A 24853-nucleotide genomic window follows, 5' to 3' on the forward strand; every position below is an offset into this window, starting at 1 on the left:
TGGTAAAGAAATATCAGTTTCTCTTACTTCTGTTATTTACTTGCTGAAGCTCATGCTCAAACCACAGAGAAGTGAAAAGATGCCATGGAAATAAACTCGGAGCTTTTTCACTGACTACAGGTTGCTTTGAACCAGTTGTTTACCCCACACTAAAGCCTGTGCTCAATTAGTGAAACAGCATGGGGTGGATCTCCTGAGATATAATACCATCAATCACATGGAAATTAACTTATAAAATTAGGCAGGTTGCATGGGCAGTGCAGCTCAGTGGTGCAGCTTAACTTGTATCAGGCCCAGGTTTGATCCCAATCACCAAACAAAAACAACAAAGAAGAAAACGATCCATGATGAACAAGTTTTACTTTTTGGGGAAAATTAACTTTCGTGTTCATTTTAGCTTTGAGAATTGTGGCTTTTTAAAAATAGTAGGATTGAGTTAGTTAGTTTTGCTATATTGTGAAAGTTAAGTCTCAGGGGACAGTTATTACCCTAAAAGAAACTCACTCTGGAGACTCAGGATCAGGTGTGACTATGTGAACAACAGACCAGCCTCTATCCAAGTAAGAGCCTGTACACTCAGACCTGGGGAAGGGAAGGGACAAGGAACGTCTGTTGATGTCTTTATGGCTAAGATTACAGCTAAGATAGAGTTGCATTGTGGGCACGTATTAGCTCAACACACTACTGGGCCCATTTTACAGATGAGGGAATGGAGATACCAAGAAATAAAATACAGTCCGAGTCACATGCCATTAAGATGTCAGACAGGACATTTAACCTTGGAAATCCTGACTTCAGAGACTGTACCCATTCAACTATGTTCCTTAAGTTAGTCAACTTGGAACTTTCAGCTAATTGGAGTAATTTTGAAAGTCTGGAAATTAAGTTGCTATCAGAAGGCATGTATCTTTTGTGCTTGGCTTGAGGTATATGAGATTTCTTTTCCGTAAAGGGTATTCACAAAGTAAAACAATGTGATTCGAACGGTTTAGTACTGTAGTCAAGATTTCCCAGCCTGTTTCTCTTTGACAGCTCTCTTAACCACTTCTTACCCCCTCCCCCCCGCCCCCCCGTTTAAAACTAAAATTCCTTACCTATTAAGCAAGTAAATAATGGTATCAGGGGGCTGGAGAGGTGGCTCAGAGGTTAAGAGCACTGACTGCTCTTCCAGAGGTCCTGAGTTCAATTCCCAGCAACCACATGGTGGCTCACAGCCATCTGTAATGAGATCTGGTGCCCTCTTCTGGCCTATAGGATATATGTAGGCAGAATACTATATACATAACAAATAAGTCTTTTTTAAAAAAATAAAATAATGGTATCACTTTGCAGTAGCGAGGATTAAACGAGAAAGAAGTGTTTAAAACGGTGTAAAACACCCGTCATAAATACCGTTGTTATAACTGCCCTTTGCTTTTTTGGGGGTAGTCCTGATTTTGAAATGACCAAGACATGACTGTGAAATCTGGAAGCAGGTGGGTGAAAAGGAAGCTGAAATGGGCTCCCTGTCCAGCAGTTCGGAGTCATCCCTTTTCTCAAAGCCCCTCTTCTGTCCCGTGATACGAAGGGGCAGGAGAAGATGATGTGTTTCTGATGTTTCCTTACGGCCTAAGATTTGGGAAAACGTAAAGCACACTGACTGTTTTCGAATCGATTCCCAAGCCTGACAAGGGACGTCTAGGGTTCTGGACCGGGAAAAGGAAAACCGCACAGACGGACCCCTCAATCATCTGGATCACAAAGACCTCCGATGCTTATCGTGGATCGTCATCACTTCCGGCCTGAGGAGCCGCTCACGTTCCTATTCCGTTTTCTCCCGCCATCGTCACACGGAAGGTTAACTTTTCCCTTCCAGGACAACGCCAGCCCCTCGTGGTTTCGCTTCATTCCCACGTAGCCACGCCCTTTTCGGGTTCACCGCGCCGCTTGATTACATCACACCCCATCCACGCGAGAGATATCGCGAGGTCTCCGCTGGCGCTCCCTTTCAAACCCGATCGGCTGTGGGAGTCGCTTCTGCTCTCGCGAGATCTTCGCGGACGCCGGGCTCGGGCGACCCGGGCTTCTGTGAAACATGGCGGTCGGCTGGGACCGTAGCACTGGGTAAGATGCCGAGACCCCGCCGGGGCCGTTTCCCGCTGTCGTCCGAGGTGCACGGGGACGTGGGCGCGGTCGAAGGGCTCACGGCTGTCCCGACGCTGGCCCAGGTCGGATCCCCGTGGCTCTGCGTGGAGCCGGTGGCGGCCGAGCCGCTCCGCTGCCTGGGGGCGTTCCTGCCGAGTGTGGCCGGCGTCCGCTCACCGCGGCCCGTGGCTCCGTCTCTTGGCCGCTCACGGGCCAGCCGCGTCCTCCGTTGTCTCGTCCCGGCTGTCGTGGGCAGCGGCGGCCTCACCGCCACCGGGAGAGGGGCCGGGTCTGGCCGGGCGGGGCGCAGACGCCGAGGCAGGTGCTGTGCGTGTGTCTCCGCGTGTGTCCCGTTGTCCATTGCTGACCCGGCCCGGAGGGGAGGGCATGGCTCGGCTCCTGCTCCAGGACTGCCGTGGGTGTCGGTAGACGGGACCTGACAGCTCCCTGAGCTAACGTCTCATTAACTTTATGTGTGGTCTTCAGTGCCCTGCGGACTGTAGGCAGATAGCAGCTGTTCCGATACAGTGAGGTGGGTTTTCGGAAGCAATTAAAGACAGTTAAAAATAGACATTTTCGTTCTTTGGCTTGAAGTTGTAATTCCGGATTTCAGTTCTTCTCCTCATGCGTAGAACTCCCGCGTACGAACCTAAAGAAACGAGTCTGCTGGATTGCGGAGGAGTTGTTTGCCTGCCTTTATTTTTGCCTTAAGTTATTATTACTATTCCACTTTAGAGAGGAGGATCCTGACACATAGAAGTTCCCTGTTTTTGTAGTGAGGGTTCAGAGGAGGAGAAGCTTGCTTTCTGATAGTAAACTTCACGACATTACTGAGTATTATAATAGCTTCGTGGTATAAGTTACAGAAATATGGCAAGATAAGAGGTCTCTGAGAGGAAGTCACTGTACTCTAGAACAAGAGCAACATAGATTTAGAAAAAAAATTGGCAATTTTTTCACGGGGTTAGTCATTTAAATGATAATTCATTTTTAAAGAAAAGTTAGTTTTTGACTTTGTGTGCTACAAATTCTATTGGATAGTTTTACTAGATTTCAATTCTGTGTTTTAATGCCAGAGACTTTATCATTTGACTCCTGCGCCCCAGTTTCCTTATCAATTAAATGAGAATAATAAGATATTACTTATCTCATGAAAAGTTGGGAAGGGTACATATTTCAAGTCATGGAAGTATTTAGAACAGTACCTACCATACTGCTCTTAGTTTTTGTTACTTATCATGTTTTGACTCCTGAAGTTTCCTGTGGCTTGCTTACTTAGGCACAGTAGAAAATGAAGGAGATCCTGTGGAAGAGTTTATTTCTAACCCCCGAAGTTCATTAGCATTGGAGGAGCGGGGGATATGATTAATAGGAACTCAAACACTTGTCTTTCTTGGTTTGGAGAACTGCTCCCCTCTCAGTAATGCACACATCTGTCTTTCCCCCTCTGCATCCAGTCTTGTTTATATCCAGACTTTGTTAACTCATTCTCTTGCTCCTGAAGAACATTTATATTGTAGACATTTTCTGTTTGTATCTCCTTATTTTAATCTCATGAACTTCTTTTGAGTAGCTGCTGTTGTCCTAACTTCCTATTGCTGGAAAGCACTTCCAGACTCTTCAAGACTCCTGTTGGAATGTCTCTTGTCGGTAGTCTCTTTCTTAACGTTTACGCTGTTAAAGTACATTTTCGGTTTGTGAATTATCCATTAACCTCAGAGGTACTACGCTCACACTTGCTCACATCCTGACTAGAAGTGCTTCTCAAATCTCTTCTGAAAATGATATTTTTTAAAACCTCACTTCTGTTTTGATTAATAGCTGGCATAGCCCATGTGTACTACCCTCTTAGATGACAATATGAGAAGAATTCAGAGAAGTCGAGGACCTTCACTTTGTCGGAATAGCTAGTAAGTTCCTAGAAGAGAGTTCGGTTCAGATCACACAACTCGTGCCACATAGCACTTGTCTTCCCAGGGAACTTATGGGATTAAATCTATTGACTATAAACTAGGAAGCTTAAGATAGTGGAAATTTATTCTTTTCAGTTCTCAAGACTCAAATTCCAAACCAAGATGTAGGAAAGGTCCTGCTGTATCTGAAGGCGTGAGACAGAGTGCTTCCTTGCTTTCCTGCTCCTGAGCAGTCTTGCTCTGTCTTTGTGTAACATTCTCTCACCATGTGGTCTTGAAAGGATACCAGTTCTTTTTTTGGATCACTCCAATGCACTCTGATTATTTCCAAATGAGATTCCGAATATTTCCAAATAAGATTCTTTCACAAGTGGCAAGGCCTAGGACTTCAGCATATCTCTTTGAAGACATAGTTGAGTTTATTCCGGTGTAGTTGTGTGCTAATCTTTTAACTGTTTCTCATTGAGAAGTGCATGTTATAAATAGCAGGTGACTCGTGAAACGTTGATAATAGAAGATACAGTTTTGTGCCAGTGAGTGGCTCATCTGGTCCAGGTGCCCTCCGAGCCCGATGCTTTTCATCCCCAGGACACAGGCGGTAGGAAGAGAGGACTGATTCCCGCAGGTTGTTCTCCAGCGTCCGTGTGCGTGCCGGGACACACGGGTCCCCCTCCCCTTAAATGTAATTAAAAAGATAAGTCTCATTCCAAAATAAATTCTTCCTTTTTTGTTTTTGGAAGAAATAAAATTAATTGTGTGAAGTTTTCTGAGTTCTGTATTTTATTCTCATTATATTCAATGGATACAATGGTGAAATTGACTGTATGTTGCTTTCAGGAGTGTTGGTGTCTAGTTCAACATGAAGAGGCTTCTTAGTTCTTAAGTAGTTGTTTAATTATTCTCTTAGTTGCCACCACTATATCCGTGAGGTTTAATTTTTGGTTACTTTTTTTAAAAGCAGTTTAGAAGAGACAGCAGAGAAACCAGAAGTTGTATTAGAGATCACTAAAGTGTACATACGGTGTTTATCAGTGAACAGAAAGATCGTGCAAAGACTATATACAAAAATAATGCCATCAAAGGCTGTGTTTGAAGATGGAAATAGATAAAGTTACAGTGTTAATCTTACTAAATAAGGATATCCAAAGAAAAAACCCTGTGCTATCTACTGCATTTTTTAATGTGAATGGTGTTTTGCCTACATATGTGTGTATACACCGTATGTGTACAGTGCCTTTGGAGACATCAGATGGTGGTGGAATGGGGGAAAGACAAGTACTGACTGATTCAGGTGTAGAGGCCGAGGGGCAGTCTTGAATGCACCTATGCACCCATAGAAGTTGGCAACAAGAACGGAAGGCAGGGGCACTGCAATTTGGAGCCAACTTTGCAGCTAGGCTGCATGGACCAAATCTCCGTTCTGCATAGTGCCACTTGTTCCTTCCTGGGGAAAATGCGTTACGGTTTTTATTTATGAGAAGGAATCAGAGTGGCATCTGCGGTATAGAAGAGTAAGTTCATATGTCAAGTGTATTGAATGGTACTTAACATGAAAGTTAGTTCTGTATGTCTAACTGCTATTATTAAGGGAAGGTAGACTTTAAAGAGAAGCGGTGGAGTGCGAAATATGATTAAGAACACGTAAGTTTTTTTACCCTGAGAGTCTTTGGAATGAAGTATTAAATGGGAATTACAACATGAGGAAGTAGGATTTCATAGAGCAGGTTGATGGTTTTTTTTAAGCATTGGATAACTTGTTCGTGTCACAACAATGGTTTATACAGCGACAAGTGTCGGAAATGGAATGGGCTTCTTGGAAGTCGTTAGCGAGCTTGCAGGAATGGGCAGAAGTCGAGTGGCAGCCTGCTTCCCTCGACAGTGGTGATCCTAGGAAACAGTCTCCGTGGAGTCCGAGACTGGGTGGTGGCCACGAGGGCTGCGCTGTCTGGCTCAAGAGAGGGGAAATGCATAGATTGTGTTGGTTCTTGGAGTTTGTGAGACTAACAGCTACTTCCCACAGTTTCTTGGTATAATGTAAAAGGAGCTTTACTTATAAAGCTTACTTTGAAAACTATACGTAAGTTTTGAAAGTAGAATCCCCTATTTATTTCTTCAACGTTTACAGCCACTGTTTAAAGCTGGCGACTCTCTAGTGAACAAAACAGAACTGTTCCTCTTAGGCAGCGGTTTAAATGTTCATTTACCCAAATATGGCAGTTTGGATTTGGAATCTGTGCTGCTATGGAGGTTTCCCTTCCATCTCTAAGGCTTACCTGCCTGCTGTGTCAGGCATTGGCCTTGTAAAGGTGAAGTTAGACATGGTTCCTCCTTTGACTGTCCTGTGGAGGAAACAGGACATGCAGTTAGTGGCTAGAAACAGCTATAGGTACACAGGCCCAGAAGAGTGAGTGGAGTCAGTCACATGAGCCTGGGGGAGACAACAAGGAACTAATGCTGCAGAAAGAGCAGAGTGAGTACTGAAAGGTTCTCAGTGTTGCTGGAACTCAGAGGGAAGACAAGGTATGTGGTGGGCGTGATCTGTGGAGGGTTCTGCAGCCATGTTGGATGGCCTGACTCCTGTGTTGTGGGAAGTGACTCGAGGGCTTCAAGGCGGATAATGTGCCCTCTGATGCTGTTAATAATTGATTCCTAGTGGTCAGGGAGTGAGGCGAAGCACAACGTGTGGCCATTGAGACTAATGTACCTAGTAAGGGCCTTCTGTGCCCCGGGAAGAAAGCAAACAGAGAAACTTAGGAAGAAGCTGAGTCTGAAGGCAAACCTGTGTTTCTGGCTTGTGCAGTTTGGTATGTACTGTCAATCATTAAGACAAGACAGTGGAAGAAAGCCAGTGATGAAGTAGCTCAGTGTTGGACTACTGGGACAGAAATATATAGTACAAGGCAAGGAGATAGTCTTCTGAGGGATCGTGGCTGAAATGAACATGAGAAGAATCCAAATCTAGAGGGAAAATGAGCATCATGTCCACTTTCAAAGTCTTGGGTTTTGAAGCAGTTTGACTTTTCAGTTTATGATTTTGAGATTTGGGTGCTTGCTGAATTTCTAAGGTCAAAGCAAGAGACTATCATGAAGAAAATTTCTCTCATAACACATGTGCTCATGCATGCATGCAAGCCAAGCACACGCGCGCGGGGAATGAGAATATAAAGCTACAGCATGAAGTTTTTCTCTTGGATTTAGTACCATGAAAGATGACAGCCTTGAGCCAGTTTAGTCAGGAGATGAGGGGGAAGAAGATGTAGAGTTGGGCTGGAGGGTGTGCTGTCAGAAATCTGTACTAGACTTGGACTGAGTTTAGGGAAGAGTCAGATTTTGCCTTAAGGAGACGTGAACACTTTTACTGTTTAATAAGAGGCCTTTGGAGGTGACTCAGTCAAGTGCCTGAGGAGTTTGGATCCTTAGTGCCCATGTTAAAAGCTGTGTGTGGTGGCATGTCCCTCAGAGACAGGAGGATGCCTGGGGCTTGTTGGCCATCAGTCTATCTGAATTGATTAGCTCCAGGTTCACTGGAAAACCTTGTCTCAAAGAGTAAGGTGGAGAGATTGAGGAGAATCCTTAGCATTGATCTCTGACTTGCACATGCACATGTACGTGCGTACGTGCACGGGCAGATAGATGCACAGATGTACACCACAGACGTCATATACAGTGAGTGATGGTGGGGCCTGGCTTAGGTTTCTGTTTAGGTTTTGTAGGTGATCTAGAGATGATTTTAAAATGTTTGAGAATATGTGCTGGGACCATTTGCAAGCCTGCTCTCTGAGGAAATGCGTGACCACTGTGTCTTTCTGACTGTGTGTAATCGGCTCCCTATGGACACTGAGAAGCACCTGTGTTGCTAATATTATAAGTATCTGAGAACTTACAGCTCTTGTTGCCTTATAACTTCTTTTTCCATATATATGGAAATTATATATAGTTATACATATGTATATATAATTTGTCAACTTAATACAAAATAAGCATTTTAAATGTTAAAATTTAACATTTAAATTTAAACAATTTAAATGTGAAAATGTGACCGTCTCCCACTTTTGATTGTTTTTCAATTAATTTGTGTTTGTATATTGCCTTTCATTCATAATTTTGTCAGAGTGAAAATGGAGAAGAGGGTAAAAGGGCTCACTATTTTACTTTTTGTCAAGGAGAGTTGAGAATGCTGATTTCTGAGAAAATTGGTCGTATATTCATTTACCTCTTTGTTCCTTAGCATGACTATATGAAGGAAGAGGAAGGTTTATCTGAAGATGAGGCGACTGAATCGGAAAAAAACCTTAAGTTTGGTGAAAGAGTTAGATGCCTTTCCCAAGGTTCCTGACAGCTATGTGGAGACATCAGCCAGTGGGGGAACAGGTGAGCTCGCTCCAGACTCTGGTCAGTAGATCACCAACACGTGGGCGCTGGCTTTGGAACTGCTCATCCTGTGCCGAATGACTCTGCTTTAACTATCGGTCTTCTCTGTAGCGCCTGGCAGTGCCTCTGATTACACATCAGTAGTCTGGTAGTACAGTTTACCCGTGGTGCTGTGTTTATAGATTATACATCTTATCGTATTGTATATTATATTACACGTCAGTAGTCAGGTAGTACAGTTTACCTGTGGTGCTGTTCCAGCTGTGTGTTGCCGTGTTTATAGATTATACATCTTACCGTATTATATAATATATTCTTAATATAAATGGACTTGAGAGTGGAGAGACTTACGAAAGGCTGCCGGCACAGCCCCGTTCCTGTTCTGCCTTGGGTGACAGTAAAGACTTGCTGTAAGAAAGTCCTCGTCTGCCTTAGTTCTTACGTGAAGTGAGGATGTTAGTATTTATATTGCTAGGGCGACTGTATTATGTAACTTTTTATGTGTAAGTAATTAGAGCATTTGTTAAATAAAGGAAGTGATAAAGTATAGGGAAAGTCTCTACCTATAATAATACTTCCTATTATTCTTCCCCTATGGTGAATTAATAAGATAACAGTCATATGCTGTTGAGCGTCATTGGGTAGAGAAATGTGTAATGAAAGGTGCATATAATCACTTGGTGATGCTTGCCTAGCCTGTGTGGAGCCTGGTTTTGAACCCCAGCACCGTAAACTGGGCATGGTGGCACATACCTGTAATCCCAACACTAAGGAGTGGAGGCAGGAGGATCTCAACTTCAAGATCATTTTTGGTTACGTAGTCAGTTACAGACTAGCTTCAAGTAGTTATAGACTTCTTGAGACTCTGGCTCAAAGACAAAGTAAAACAAAAAGAAAAAAAAAAACCCACAAAACAAAATCCCCCAAACAAACAAAAAACCCAAGTAAGTAAAATAAAGTGCAATAAAAGTTCTGCCCCTGTGAGTGAAGACAGTGAGGAGAGCCTGCTCTGGGTGCACAGCCTTGTGTCGTGTGCTGGTCAGCGAGTTCTCACAACTAGGTGTCTACTTAATTTGCAATACAGTAATATATTTAGGACATTGCAAAGTAGGTGGTAGTATTTTAGGGTCTTAGAGAGCTCATCTGATTTTTCATCTCAGGACCTAGTTTGTTTTAAGTTGCATTATAAGCACATAGGTGTTTCTTAGTAATGAGGGAAGTGTCTCTAGGTCGGTGTTGTCAGCATGCTTCCTACTTGTTCTGTCTGTAACTGCTGTGAGCAGCACACACCTGTGCTGTGTAAAGTTTTGTCTTCTGGGGTTAGGCACTGTTGAACTGAAGGCAGGCAGGACACAGATGTTTGTGTTCCTGTTTGTGCTCCATGCTTTCCTTTCTAAGCCGTTTTAAAACATCTGTAATGTTTTAAGAGAAATCATTTGTACTCTTTATTCAAATAATGTTCATGTTGAAAACTTTCCTTTTTTTAAACCTCATTTTAATCCTGCTTAAGATACCTGTTTACCTTTTTATTTTAATTCTATTTTTCTTTTTTTGATTTCTTAGTTTCTCTAATAGCATTTACCACTATGGCTTTATTAACAATAATGGAATTCTCAGTGTATCAAGATACCTGGATGAAGTACGAATATGAAGTAGACAAGGATTTTTCTAGGTAACCAAGTTTTTCTTCTTGATACCCTTAGATGCACTTTTTAAAAAACAACATCTTTTAAAACTATCCATTGGTTTGGTTTGGTTTTGGTTTATCTTAGTTTTGAAGAAATAGCACTGGAAATCCTCATTAATTGTATTAATTGAAGCATTTTAGAATCCTCTAAATACTGTTTAAATTTTAAAGCAGGTTCATTATGCACTTATTTACCATCTCCAAAACAAAACAAAAACAACCCACCTAGAAACATTTTTTTTTCTAAGCCTGCGGATGCTAAGCTAAGCTGAATTTAATCTAACTTACTTTTAAACCCATGAAGACAGAGTACTAAGAGACAAAAGTAGCTTGACAGCCATTTCATTGCTTCATTTGGATGTTTCTGTGGGTTGCAGATAGTGGGCAGAGAGATACTCTTCCTTTACATCCCAGCTCTGCTATGACTATATCATGTACACAATTCAGGACGCCATTAACTCTGTATTGTGTATGCTCTGATTTTCTGTTCCGTAAAATAGAAATAGTAAGTATAGGGCTTTTCTCACGGGCTTATGAGCTAAATCACTCGCAGCTTGTGAATTGTGCATAGCATTGGGCTAGTCATGCAGCGAATTCTTGTCTGGCCTCGGTGTCTTTGCCTGTAACCCCTCATCTGTTATCTTCAGGGTGCTGGTGACTTCTCAACCTCCTTTGTGTTCAGCGTCATCGAAACACTTGGTTTTCTTTGTGGGCAGATCAGGAGCCTGTCTTCTTGGCCTCCACCACTGGTTCTCCCAGCTCTCATTGAGCCTCGCGTGTACTGATATCAGGGGTTAGAGTTCCAGACAATTTTAAGACTATGATGCTCTGAAAAAATTTGATTCCTTTTGATAAGAAGCACAGAACTGAGTGTGTTTATGCCACTCCTATTAGTAGTGTGTATTAGTGACCTATTGTTGATTGATAAAATACCTTGGCCAAAAGTAACTTGTAGAAGAAAGAGGGTTTTGATTTGTGGCTCCAGGCGCTATAGTCCATAATACCAGAGAAGGCGTGGCCTGCCTGCCAGAGAATGAACACAAGAGAATGAGCAGAAGTGGGAGTGATGTCCTTCCTCCAGCAAGACCTCGCCAGACTGGGGACATTTCTCATTCAAACCACCACGTAATGGTTAATTCTACTATTTGAAAGTTAATTTTATATGAACGAGTCATTTGAAAACAAAGTATTGGTTGACTATTATTTAAAGGCCATGTAAAGCCTTTAATCCCCCACTTAGGAGGCAGACCTTTAATCCCCCATTTAGGAAGCAGAAACAAAGGAATCTCTGTGAGTTCAAGGCCAGCCTGATCTACATAAATTCCAGGCCAGCCACGGCTGCCCAGTGAGAGCCCATCTCAGAATGAAAGGGCTGTGAAATCCATAAGCACCAGATGCTTTCCTGGTAGTTTGCTCTCCTTTGTCCTAAGGCTGGCTGTTTTCTGTTGGGCATGTATGCTTGAACCTGAAGCATCTACTTTCTATTCCATAGTAAAGAGATGGCACTGAAGGACACCCAACATAATGTGTGGTTTTTATGATAAATGGAAGAAGAATCTTGGAATACCTTCTTCTTGACTCAGGTTTCATGTCCTGAAAGGACTATTCTATCTGAAGTTTAAACAGGCGAGCTTTAGTTTCTTAGGATTCTTGGCCGTGGAGTCGCTATTAACACAGATGGCTGTTGTTAAACATGGAGAAGCAGAAATGTGTAGGAGCCCAGAGAGATGGCTAAGCGGTTAAGAGTTCTCATCGCTTTTTCAGAGAATCAGAGTTCAGTTCCCCATAACCACATCAGGAGGGTCACACAAAAGAGAATTTTTTTTTAATGTTCTTGTTCTGATTTTAAGGAATGCAAGTTAAGTTCTAACTTGTGTTTTCCTGCCTGAAATCCACATTTTCATAGGTGTGTTGATTTTCATTTCTGGTGTTTTGCTGATTGATGGGTACTGATGGCTGCCCTTTTCTCTTACAGCAAGTTGAGAATCAACATAGACATTACCGTTGCCATGAAGTGTCAGTGTGAGTACACCATCACCGCCACCAGGCTGTCAACTCGCTGACTTTTCTGAACGCGACTACAGTGTAAAGAAAACCGTAGCATTCACAGTCAGTTGTGATCTAGGCAGACTGTCTGTCTGTGTGGGGAGTCAGGCTCTCTACCCACACTCCACCTTTTACACCTTTGCCCTGCACTCTAGGACAGATGAGGGTTCTGTTACAAAGTCTCATTTTTCAGTTCAGTTTTCTTCAGGTAGTGGTTTTAAGAGGTAAGGAAATAAGTTATGACTGAGCTTTGAGAGCTAGCTCAGGTCCTGAACAGATGCCATGTTTGAACACCGTTAAAATTTTAGCCTTTCAAAGCAAAGTTTCCTATTTGGTATTTTTAAAAGTCTAAGTAGATCTGCCTTATAATTTCTTTGAATTCTTAAAGTAATTCTTGTGATTAATTGTATTCAGCATCTTTAATGCTTAGAGGCTGTTTAATTTTAGCAAGCTGGCCAGTTTATTAACCTTAGCTTTTTTACTATGAGAAAAATAAAATCATGAAATTTTGGAATACTGTCTACAAAAGCTACATAATAAATGCTACTCTTTAACTTTGAACAAATAAAAGTTATCTCTGTTGTTGTTTTATAGCATATGGTTGTTTTGATCAGAATGCAGAATGTAAAAACTTTGTTTTAATGCAGATGTTGGAGCAGATGTACTGGATTTAGCAGAGACCATGGTTGCATCTGCAGATGGTCTATCTTATGAACCAGTAAGTTTGATTTATGTGGTTTTTAAATTTGTGCAGGAAATATATCTGATTTTTTTCCCTTTTATTTCAAAAGTAATCTAAATTCTCTGTAGAACCTTGTGATGGAGAAAAGTTATACCTAATATCAAAAGCTGAAATAACCACAGCTGGCATTTTGGGTAGGCCTCTAGGGTCTGTTATAGCTCAGGACACTGCTTCCTGTCAGATTCCTTCCTCTTGTATTTGCCTTAAGATTAGAAGTTGTACTTTGTAGTTGTCTCAGGACTTTATTATGACCTGTGCTACTTTCACCAAGCCTAAATCTTTAAAAACATCTGAGCTGTAGCTTTCTTATCACATCGGAGGGAATCTCACTGGCTTTTACCTTTTCCAGTGCTGATGCTCTTAGTAGTTTCGAAGCACAAGCTGTTCTTAGCTGACTCACCGCACAGTACGTTACAGGGTCAGTATGCTCGTACTGGTGCCTGATCATAGCTCTAAAACAGCTTCATAAAGAGCACATGGCCCTCTGGTCCCATGGCATGTAGTTTACGTGTTCATTTTTAAATTCATTTTCTTGTCACAAAGATGGAGGAAGACTAGAGTTCAGTTCATTGACTGGGTTGAGACAGGAAAACCCTGGACTAGTTCTGATTGCTGAGTTAACTTGAATTTACAGCCAAAAAAAAAAAAATGTGTTTGTCTTTGGTCTCAGCTTGTTTTCATTACATTTAAGTCCCTGTGACAGAATCCCTGTCAGAGACAACTTGAGGGAGCAGCTATTGGTTCTGGCTATAGCTTTCAGGGTTCAGGCTTGGTTTCTTGGCCTCTTGTACTTGGGAGAATATCATGAATGCTGCAGTGTGTGACAGGAGCTTTCATCCCGTGTAGACAGAAGACAGAGCCAGGACACTCCCCAAGTTCCTGCAGGCTTCCACAGTCATACCATTAGCTGGGGGCCTGGGTTCTGCTTAGGAACCCGAGGCAGATAGTTCATATTAAGACCATAAAGCATGCCTAAAGTAGAAATGTTTATAGAAAAATAATTTAGTATTGCAACTCTAATCCCCTCTTCTGATCTCTATTTTTCTACTAACAAAGTTTATTTTATTGTAATTTACATGGAGTAAGTAAATGTAATTTACTTTATAAATTCAGATACCGTTATAACATACTAGAGTGTGATCTGCAGATTTGGATCAAAATGGTTACCAGTAAACATTGAGACACTTGCATTTTATACTGTTTTCAGAATATTCAGTTATAGTGCTTTTTCATAGCTTATGTGTGTATCCACTGACACACGTGTTTGCGTGTTGAGACCTGAACTTAGACTGTCGTCATTGGGAAAGGTGCTGTCCACCATGGTTTTTGCAATAAGCACATCTTTCACTGTCCTGGAACCCTAGCCACTAGGCGAGGCTGGCTGACCCACCCGTGTCTGCTGCGGTGCTGGGCTCCACACGTATGCCGCATGCCTGGCTGCTCTGCATGGGCGCAGACCCAGGTCGTGCTTGCAAGGCGAGTGCGTTGCCAGCTGAGCACTCTCCTTTGCCCCTGTGGCCTCTGTGCACTATTAGTCTTAATTTTGTGATTTTTGTTTTTCATTTTATTGGGCTTTTGGGGTTTCTTTTTCAGCAAAGGTGTGTGGTTTTGTTTTGCGACTTTCGTAGGAGGAGGAGGAAGGGCTGCGGTGCTTGGGTTCCCACTTAGGCCATGCCCCACCTGTCCCTGTCCCCTCCCCCACCCCAGTGGTTTCTTTTCAGTTTTAGTCTCCAGTGTCAACAGTGCTGAGCCTGACTGGTTTTCAGTCCCAGAATACGCATTTTGTGCTTCTGATTGTCAGCTTGTGTTTGCTCCTGCAAATATCAAGAAGATAGTTGTCATTAGTGAAGCTTCTCTATGCTGTCGTTGTATAAAACATTACAGGTTAAATCTTGACTATGTCTTAGAAGTACTATAAGTTTGTTTCTTATTCATAGAAAAACATTTAAACTGGTGCTATATGAACACCAAGGGATTTGTCAGTGACTATGTTCTCCTTTTTGGCAGGCAGTGTTTGACCTTTCACCCCAGCAGAGAGAGTGGCAGAGGTAAAGTGTAAACAGTGTCATCACCATAGAAACCTAGACCATTTTTCTGTTGGAAACTATGCATTTGTTAAAATATTTTAGTATATAAATAATCTTTATGACTTAAAAAACTATCAGGCCTTAGGAAAGTCTAACATAGTGTTTCTTTTCCGTAGTATATTTTGACTCATAAATAAATTTTAGTTTTTAAAATTTTAATTAAAGAAATTTAACTGTAAAAGTATATGAACATTGTTTAGAATTTGGAGCCAGGTGTGAATATGTACACCTGTGATCCCAGCATTTGGGACACTGAAGCAGGAGGGTCAAAGTTCACCTCTTTCCTGGGCATGGGTTAAGTATGGAAACAGACAAAAGGTTCATTTTATGAACAGCTTAAAGGAAAAGCTGTCTCATTCTGGGAACTGCAAAACCATGAATGAGGAAAACCACATGTGACCCCTGGGAACTGTTCGTTTATCAGGGTGTTGTCTTGAGTCAGGTAGGGCTGTTTAAGAAAAAGTGTTTTCTCTATCCCATTTTTGTTTCCAAGATGGCCTATATTTAAGGTTACCCAATTTCAGATTATCAGACAAAAATGTACTTTGTACTTAAATGTTTGTTTTTTACAGACATACTCCCTAGTACACTTGAAGAGTCTTTTTCTTTTCATTACCAATTTTCCTGGCTGGAAGATTTTTAATATTGAGATTGAATATAGTTGAAGAAAAACAGTGAATATCAGAGCTTTCTGGGTTTCTAGCACTTTTACTAGGAAGCTCTTACTAGAGGTGAAAGATGTTACTTTTATCCAGAAATATTGAAGTGAGAGTCAGATGTGTGTGCATACTTGTAATCCCAGTATTTAAGAGGCTGGGGCAGGAGGATCAGTAGTTCAGAGCCCTGTCTCAGGAAGCTAAAACAAACAAACAACACACCCAGAAACACTAGCATGAGCTGTCTCCTCTGCAAAATTTTAAGATTTTTATCTAAGTATGTGCATGCCATGTTGCAAACTGTCTGTTCTGGGTTCTGGGAACTGAACCCCAGTACTGGAAGAGCAGAAAGCACTTTTAACCCTCAAGTCATCTCTTCTGACCCAAGATGGTTCCTTTTAGATAGAATTCTATTAAATATTGAAGGGGACTAATGAGTGGGAACAGAGACCAATTTTATTGAATAAGAGGGCTTTCCTATCGTTCCTAGAACTTTCTGCGTCTTTTCATATGCATGTCTTCTGCATATCTTTGTACTTGGCTGTTGGTTGGTGTGTTCCAAGCAGAAGTCTCACAGTCTCCTCAGACTCTGACCACTGCCATCCATTAAGCTGAACTTGAGCTACAAGACTTATTAAAAATGAGTATTCTAGTCTGGAGGGAGATGTCCTTTTCCTTTGGAGTTGACTCTCAGTTGGTGTTTTGCCTTAGATAATTAAGGTTGCAGTATCTTTAGAAGAAAATTTCAAACCCTGAGCACAGCCTTTTGGGACGTCTGCTTTCTCTTTCTAGGTTTAATGTTAATGAGACAGTCCTGTTAACCCAGTGTTGTAGATGGGGAGTGCATAAGTATTTCCTCATTTCTGTGTGTACACTTCTTTACCATTGCGATGAGATGTGGTGTGTGGGAGAGAAATATTTGTGTTTCTAAGATGGTATGTTTACATGGAAGTTTTTTTCTACTTTCAAGTTCATTATTTTTTAGAGTAGTTATAAGTTCACAGCAAAGATAAGTAGAAAGTTCAGAGTTCCCATATCTCCTTTTCCTTTATCAACATCGAGCTCCAGAGTGGCTTACTTGTCATAATCCATGAGACTTGCATGGATCCAACATTACCCAAGCAAGGTCTATAGTTCACTTGGGAGCTCCCTCTTAGAGGTCACTCCTTTGAATGGACAGTTGTGTAATATACCCACCATGGTACCATCAAGAGTAGTTTCACTGCCCTGAAAGTTCTCTGTGCCACCACCGCTCATTTCTCCCCACTGTGTGTAGTGTTTGTGCTTGCTGAGTTATGACTTGATATGTCACTTAAGATCCTGCTAGAGGAGGTGACTCTAAGCAATGTTGCTATTCTTATTTTACTGTGAGTATGTTTGAACACTTCAAAATTTCTTAGTAGATTTATTTATTTTGTATAGATTTATTTATTTTGTATGTATCAGTGCTACACTTGAACCTATGTCTGTGTCACATGCACATCCTGGAACTGGAGTTCTGGGCAGGTGTGAACACCGCCGTGCGGGTGCTAGGATCACACCCGGGACCTCTGCTGAAACAGCAACTGCTCTTCATCATTGTAGCCACCTCTCCAGTCACCTGTGTGGGCGTTTTTGTCTGCATGGATGTCTGTGCACCCCTGTGTGCCTGGTGCCTGGAGAAGCAGGAAGAAGACATTGGATCCCCTGAAACTGGAGTTACAAATGGTTATTTGCCATGATATGGGTGCTGGGAACTAAATCCAGGTCCTCTAGAAGAACAGCCAATGCTGAGCCATCTTCCCATCCCTCAGTCATTGTTCCTTAAGTGCAGTCTTTGCTTTCTACAATCCTGTTGGTTCTGTTTTAAAGGTTGTATGATACTGTATTGTCTAGAATGGTCCTGTAGAATAAAGTTTATTTCTTTTGGGAAAGAAGACATCGGGTGATACTAAATGATGCCATGACCTAGCTTATAACAAGCCTTGGGATTGTATCTCAATAATCTGCAGCCTCTAATCCAGTGCCCTGCTGGATGGCCTGCACCTAGTTTGTTCTTCATATCTACAGCACTTACTTCAGTGCTTGGCAGAAGCAAACATTTTGTAATTACGTGTGAAAGGTAAGCGTAGACACTCAGCAGAGTAGATGGTGTCTTTTGGTGCCTCCGACCACGTGTGCACTAAACTTGTAGCCATCTTCACTGTCCCTGAGAGTAGCTGATGAACCTCCTCCTGGGATGTAGTCCTGTAGTCTTCTGTAGTTGGTGTGGATCTTCCTGTTTTGTCTCATCTAGGATGCTGCAGCTGATTCAGAGCCGGCTACAAGAAGAGCATTCCCTTCAAGATGTGATATTCAAAAGTGCTTTCAAAAGTGCGTCAACGGCACTGCCACCAAGGTGAGAGCCTCAAACGTCCGGTTCTTCACCAGGAATGATGTGTTCAGTGTCGGTCCTGCTGTTTGCTCTCTGTATACTTGTGTCAGAGTAGGTAACAAGGATTGCTGTAATCATGAAAATGATTTTTTCAGATTTAAAAATATGCAAAGACTTTATATTGGCCTGGAAGAAAAGTCCAGTTTTCACTTGGGTGCCTTTTCCTGACCTCAGTTTCCTTCTGACCCAGCTGCACCGCAGTGCAGAAGTGCATGAGGAGAGTAGGAGGGTGTGCTGCAGATGCTCTCCGTTCCTCAGTCATTGAGCAGACTTGAAGATGCGTAATGATCTGTAATTATGTAAATATGGTAGCTGTATAGCAGCTCTAAGTGGGTGTAAACCATCACTTTAATCTTGACATTAGGACCCAACAGTTTGTCCTTAGGATTCTCCTTTCCCCGTGTGCCTTTGTCACCAGTCCACAGTCTCTGTGCCAGATGTGTACTGAGACACCTGAACGTGTCTTGCCTTACAGGGAAGATGATCCATCGCTGACTCCAGATGCATGCCGAATCCACGGTCATCTGTACGTCAATAAAGTAGCAGGGAATTTTCACATAACTGTGGGCAAGTATGTTCTTTTCACTTTCTGAAGTTCTTTTTTTTTTTTTCTCTGTGGTTTTGGAGCCTGTCCTGGAACTAGCTCTTGTAGACCAGGCTGGTCTCGAACTCACAGAGATCCGCCTGCCTCTGCCTCCCGATGGGGTTGGAGCCTGATTAAAATTGCGTATTTTCCTGACCAGGTAGTGCAACCACAAAGGGCATGTAAAGTGTTGTTTGTGGGTAAATAGTGATTAAAACCTCTCAGTCTTAACTTCTGTTGCCAGATAGCCTTGACTCTAGGGGCTCCATCAGTGTGTTTGTTTGTTGATAGTAGGTTTTGTTTAGCCCTTTGGTGGCTCTCATCAAAGTGCAATCCCTGAGTAATTCTAGAAAAAGTCTAAAGTTACTGATATCTAGAATGAAGTAATTTAGTAACAGCTTAGGAAGACTGTCACTTACTCTCCTGAATATAACCCAGTATCACAAAAAGCTCCCCTGCTTTCTCCTTCCACGGAGACCTGAGGAGGACGAGGATGAGTTCTCCTCTGTCTAAACCGTCACTGGATGATTGCTGTGTGCAGAGTACTGGTCTGGAGACTCAGGTCACACAGTGGAAAAGAGGGCGCCCTTCCTCTCCCTGGGTGCTGAAGTCCTACAAGAATAGTCAAACTTTGACCAGTAAGTACATTAGTTATTACTTGATTATGGTTCTATTGAGGCTCTAAAAGCGATTATAGCTGATAAGGAAAATTATGTAACGTAGTCTGCGAGTCAGCAGAGGCTTCGTGAGGAGACTTTAGAATTATATGGGGAGTTAGGAACTTAAATATAAAGTAAAGGAGAACATGTCAGGAAAAGAACCTGCTCAAAGGGTACCTTTGGGTTTATTGTCTGTTTACTTATTTGTTTATATAGAGAGAACAAAAGACTTCATTGCTTATAATGATCAAATCCAACTTTATTTTTTCTTTGTTGTGCTTTTCTCCTGCGAATTTAAACTTTGCTGTTTGGCCATGTTCAGTGCTCACTTGCTTATCTGCAGCGTTGTCCGGGGACTTTGAGACTTTGGCACCGTGGAGGCAGCACATGGAGAAGGCTCATTGCAGCTTCACGTGTAAACAGTGCCCTAGTCTGAAAGGAAGCACAGCACGAACTTCTGCTGTACCATGGCCTGTAGTCTCCCCTATTTCATACCTTTCAGCAGATGATAACTTACATATAACAGACCACAGAGGGAAAGCTCTTGTTGCTTGTGTCTTGTAAACTGAAGTAGACTTACCTTTTATTTTTAGTGTTAGGTTTGTCAAGCTCAGTGTTGATCCTGTTACCTGTTGAGTGCAATGACAGTCCTCGCTGCCCATAGAGAATAGTTCAGAGGGCAGGAGTGTGGTGTTCGAATCCCTGTAAGCAGATGCTCGGACGTGTGCACACAGAATGCATTAGTAAGAGGCATGTGCTTGCATTTAGCCAGAGTTGTGACCAGATAAACACACGCGGGCCGCTCAGATGTTGGAATGACATTTGAGCACCGAGTAACACAGGATAGCGAGTCAAACAACCCATAGGTCCTCTGTGTAGCTGAACAGAGTTGAGGCTCAGGTCAGTAGTTTCTCATTTTTGCATTGTCTGAGGGCACCTGAGGGGTCTTTGTTGAAATATGATTCTCTGCAGGATGTTTTCTTTTCTGTCTGTGGTCCATGGATGCCAGTAGCATCCCTAACCTCAAAAACCAGTAAGTGCCACAACCAAAAAGCTGTTCTTCAACCTCCTGACTGAGGTTCAGAACTGTTCTCCTTCCAGTGCTGGGCCCATCTGATGGGTTAGACATGTCAGAAAACAAGCAGGAAAATTGAAGCCTTCTTAATAAATGTCATCTGCATAGGGTAACTGAATTTGATTTTTAACGTGTGGTTTTGAAGGGAGATGCTTATGCTGCTAATCCATAAATTTTCTAACAAAAAGGGGAAGATTTAATCTAAAACAGTTCTAAGTTCCTCACAGACCTTAGGTTGTGAGAAACTGTTGAAGTCAGCTATAATGCTGTAGTTTGTAATTTGATTATTTAGAAGAATTCTTATCTCTAAATTTAAAGCCTATAGTAGGAACACAAAGTGAAGGTATCAGTGGGACAGGGTGACCTCTGTCTGTAGTGTTTCTGTTTAGTGCTGCTGGAGTTAGCTACAGTCATTCTTGTCATAGGTTAGTGCTCTGCACTGGGTGGTGATGTATCTCCATCACGTTGCCTCTTCTCAGAGTGCCTGTGCTGCAGAACAAGGTAAACACAAGTGGGGACCTGTTGGGGGCACTAGAACTTGACACTGACTTTATTACTAACCAGGAAAGATGTACACATTATGGAAAATTTTCTCATTGCTAAAATTGTTTACTGGGTAAAGCACAAATAAGGAACAGCGTGTGGAAATCTTCATAGTGATGTTTTAACTTTCCATTTTTAAACCAAGAGCAGAAAAGGACAGTTGTTATTCTTAGTACCAGAAGAATAAAGAATTGGCTAAACTTAAGAGAGAAAAAAGGCTTATCACAAGTGAACGGATCCTGAGAGCATGATTTCCAGATGCAGCCCACTGCCTTTTTCATTAATGAAAAAGTTTAGATTTGCATTCAGAAGTGAAGTTTTAGTTAAGCATGGTGGCATACACTTCTAATTCCAATGCTCAAGAGGCAGGGACAAGTGGACCTCTGTCTGAGGCCAGCCTGGTCCACATAGTAAGTTCCAGGCCAGCCAGAGTTACAGTGAGATCCTGTCTTACTCCCTTACTGCCCAAAAGATGAGGTTTTGTTGAAAGTTTACATTACAGCATCATCTTGAGGATGGAGAAGTTGACTCTGTAATGGTCTCAATGTTCCTGGTGTTGGTGCATCACCGGCAGGTGCCGGTGTCATGTACATTGCTGCACTTGGTTATTATTTGACTGTGTAAAGATCATAGAAACACAGGCTCTGGTTGCCATACTTTCAAATCACCATCGAACTTGGCTACAGAATATTGTGATAACTATGTTGTCACAGTGACTGCATTTAAAGAACACAGTGTATGTTGATACTATCAGGCTAACCAAGCACTTATCACAATAGTCCCAACTCTGTAGGAAAGCAGTGGTAAGGAAATTAGAGAGTTTAACGTAAAATGTTTAGTAGAATTTTTAAGAGAAAATGAAGTTACAATCAAGTGTCTGCTCACTGATCAGCCAAGAAAGAAAGATCCTGTACTTCTAGGTTAATGAAGTATGTTTGATTGCAGTAGCTGAAAAAATATGTTCAGTGAAGTTAGATTGGCCTTGGGCCATTAGATTTCAATGAGAAAGTGCTTCAGCAGCTGAGAACAGGGAGTCCAGTGTCCAATAGTCAAGAAGCATGATAAGGCTAGAGGCATGGCTCAGTGATAAAGAGATAGGAGTCCTTTTCATGAATTCACATTGGACAGCTCACAAACCTGTAACTTCAGCTCCAGGGTATCTGACACCCTCTTCTGGACGCCAGGGGTACTACATGCACATGCATCTGCCCACACACTGGGCTTCCTGTGACCCTGAGGAGTGCATAGGTGTTACCACTACTGCGTGTTGTTTAGTGGATTAAGGATTCAATGAAAATAGTCTGTGTTGAATACCGAGGGAAGACTGTGGAGCCCTCCAATTCCATAGCCTAAAGTGATACCTGCTAAAGTGTGTTATCAACTAGCAGTCATTCCATTTGCTCCTGTGGACTTAATATTGTTCATTTCTGTGACTTTCATTAAAAATAAAATCTCAGCATTCCAGTTTGACCCTCTGCACAGCAGCTTGATATTGAGCAATAGTGAAGTTTTGTTATAGTTTTTTAGTACTGCTTTTGGTCAGTGTTTTAGGAATTATATTTTCTGAACACTTCATAGAATAGCTTATAATAAATTTAACCTAAAATTATCAGGGAAAATAGTATTTATGTATAAACTAGTGCTGTGGCAAAGTTGCTACAGTCATGCGTGACGGTGGTGGGTCTGAGTGGCTCCAGCAGACTGCTGTGGATGTTGTGGGAACCAAGGCCTCCAGTCCCACCCCTAGCGTGTCTCAGCTCGGATTATGGTTCCAGTTGTCAGACACCAGGACAAGTACAGAGGAAGTTTTAGAAATCTGTTGTGCAATTTAGGAAATTCTGCCTAAGTTGGGAATGAGTGATCTCTGATATACAAAATATAAAAGAGAAGACTCTAGTAGTATTTTAGAAATGTCTTCAAGGAAGTGGATAGAGTCAGTTGAAGCATGCTGATGGATTTGTGTTTTCAGAGACTGACATATTTAGGTCATTACCAGACACACGTGACGTCGTTCTTGAAATTCGGATCTCCAGCTTTAAGCCTCAGGGAGCAAAGATTTTTTTCCCCTGGAAAGCACATGTGAGCTACAGAATGAACTCAGTTTTTTGGGTTTTGTGTTTTATTGATATTTATGAAATGGTGTTCCCTTGGTTTTTATCATCTTGGCTCATAAATACTTAACACAGTTTCCTTTTGGCTTTTTGCAGCCTTAGTTATCGCATTGCTGAGATGGCTTAGCTGAGGACCAGGTGCACTATTCTTACTTTGCCTTGTTAGTTACATGTCTGTTTTTCCTCCTTCCAGGGCAATCCCACATCCGCGAGGGCATGCGCACTTGTTAGTTACATGTCTGTTTTTCCTTCTTCCAGGGCAATCCCACATCCGCGAGGGCATGCACACTTGGCAGCACTTGTCAACCACGATTGTGAGCAATTTCTGAGATTTTGTTTCAGTGTAGAAAAGTTTGCAAGAGAAGTTAATTTTGTGTGTTTTTCATTTGTTTTAGTGCAAATACAAGGTAGGGCTTTGAAAGTAAACTTGACTCATGTGGTAGCACACACCTTCTGCCTTTAATCCGTCAGTCCCGAGACAGAGGCAGGTGGTTCTCTGTGAGTTCCAGGCCAGTCAGGACTACATAGTGAGAGTTAGTCTCAAAAACAAGTAAATAAGTGTGTCGGCACCTGTAGCCCCAGCACTTGGGAGGCTTAAACAGGGAGGTGGTCATGAATTTGAAGTTAGCTTGTGCTACATAGTGAATGTCATGCCAGTGAATGACAGGATCCTCTCATAGAAAGCAAAAGCTAAGCAAACAAAGGAAGCTGTTTAAAAATTTATATCCAAAACCAAACAACTTGGTGTCCCATCTAGCGGGAAAAAAACCTTAAATGTATTGCTTCAAATCTATCTGTAAGTTCACTGCACTTCTCTCTGTTCATTGCCCGGAAGTCCCTGCAGCTAGGGCCCAGGAGAACTTGGTGCCACTCTCTGCATGGCCACTAACAGAGGCAGGATTCGAAGTGGGTCCGCATACAGGCTTGTTCACACACTTACAGTTACTTCGGTACAATGATAATCATAAAACTGCAGTGTTTTTGGAGAGTGGAATTGAATGGAGCATGTTTTCATATGCCTGGTTGGCCTAAGGCTGCAGATAGCCCTGAGTGACCTGGTCCTCCTGCATCTACCTTCCAAGTGCTGGGATTCCAAGCTTGTACCACTGTTCCAAGCAAGACTTTCTTCTTAAACTTTGCTTTTAGAACGAAGCAAATCCTATAAAAATCAGTTGATCATAGTAGTGGATGGTATGTTAAAAAATATTTGTGATCGCTTTCATTATTTGACTAACATCATCCTATGTTCTAATGGCATGGTTTGGTTTCTGTGTGATGTTTAAAAATCAAGAAAGTTGTATGTTTTAGACAGAATTAAATAAGACAGTTAATAGAAATTAATTTGTATATACTCATGAAATTTGAGGCAACATTTTGTCAGGATTTTATTGTACATTTCTCATGTTTTTTTTTTAACATACTGTTTTAAGTAGATGATTTGAACATAGGTGAGGATATAGAACTGTCTGTAGCATGGCACTCTAAAGAGTTAATGTGAGTTCTCTGCCTTTATTTTCTTTATCTTAGCTTACAACTTTTCTCACAGAATAGACCATTTATCTTTTGGAGAGCTTGTTCCAGGGATTATTAATCCTTTGGATGGAACTGAAAAGATTGCTGTAGATCGTAAGTATTTGATAAGTGCTCTTAGAATTTGCATACAGAAAATTGCATTAAAAACCTTAATACTGGTGTGTTTCCCCTCCCTGTCACCCTTGGGAAGCTAATCTTTAAGAGGCTGCTGAGTCTGTGGTAGACGTGAATGGGATTTGGCCAGGAGGGTTGATGTGTTGTTTAAAACACAACAGTCACTGGAGAAAGAAGTTCTCTTCTTGTCACAGGA

General features: G+C 41.9%; 1 protein-coding gene across 1 annotated transcript in view; it reads left to right on the plus strand.

Annotated features, from left to right (window-relative positions):
* Positions 1 to 1992: 1992 nt before the first annotated feature.
* Positions 1993 to 24853, plus strand: part of Ergic2 (ERGIC and golgi 2) — a 29956-nt gene continuing 7095 nt past the window's right edge. The window contains exons 1-10 of the mRNA XM_075982231.1: positions 1993 to 2103; positions 8266 to 8408; positions 9972 to 10080; positions 12071 to 12117; positions 12789 to 12859; positions 14891 to 14931; positions 17902 to 18003; positions 18515 to 18610; positions 23269 to 23324; positions 24538 to 24636. Coding sequence (XP_075838346.1) covers positions 8303 to 8408; positions 9972 to 10080; positions 12071 to 12117; positions 12789 to 12859; positions 14891 to 14931; positions 17902 to 18003; positions 18515 to 18610; positions 23269 to 23324; positions 24538 to 24636 — 727 coding nt within the window. The 5' untranslated portion in view covers positions 1993 to 2103; positions 8266 to 8302. The remainder of the gene's footprint in view (positions 2104 to 8265; positions 8409 to 9971; positions 10081 to 12070; positions 12118 to 12788; positions 12860 to 14890; positions 14932 to 17901; positions 18004 to 18514; positions 18611 to 23268; positions 23325 to 24537; positions 24637 to 24853) is intronic.

The sequence above is a fragment of the Microtus pennsylvanicus genome, chromosome 8, assembly GCF_037038515.1.
Source record: "Microtus pennsylvanicus isolate mMicPen1 chromosome 8, mMicPen1.hap1, whole genome shotgun sequence".
NCBI lineage: Eukaryota > Metazoa > Chordata > Mammalia > Rodentia > Cricetidae > Microtus > Microtus pennsylvanicus.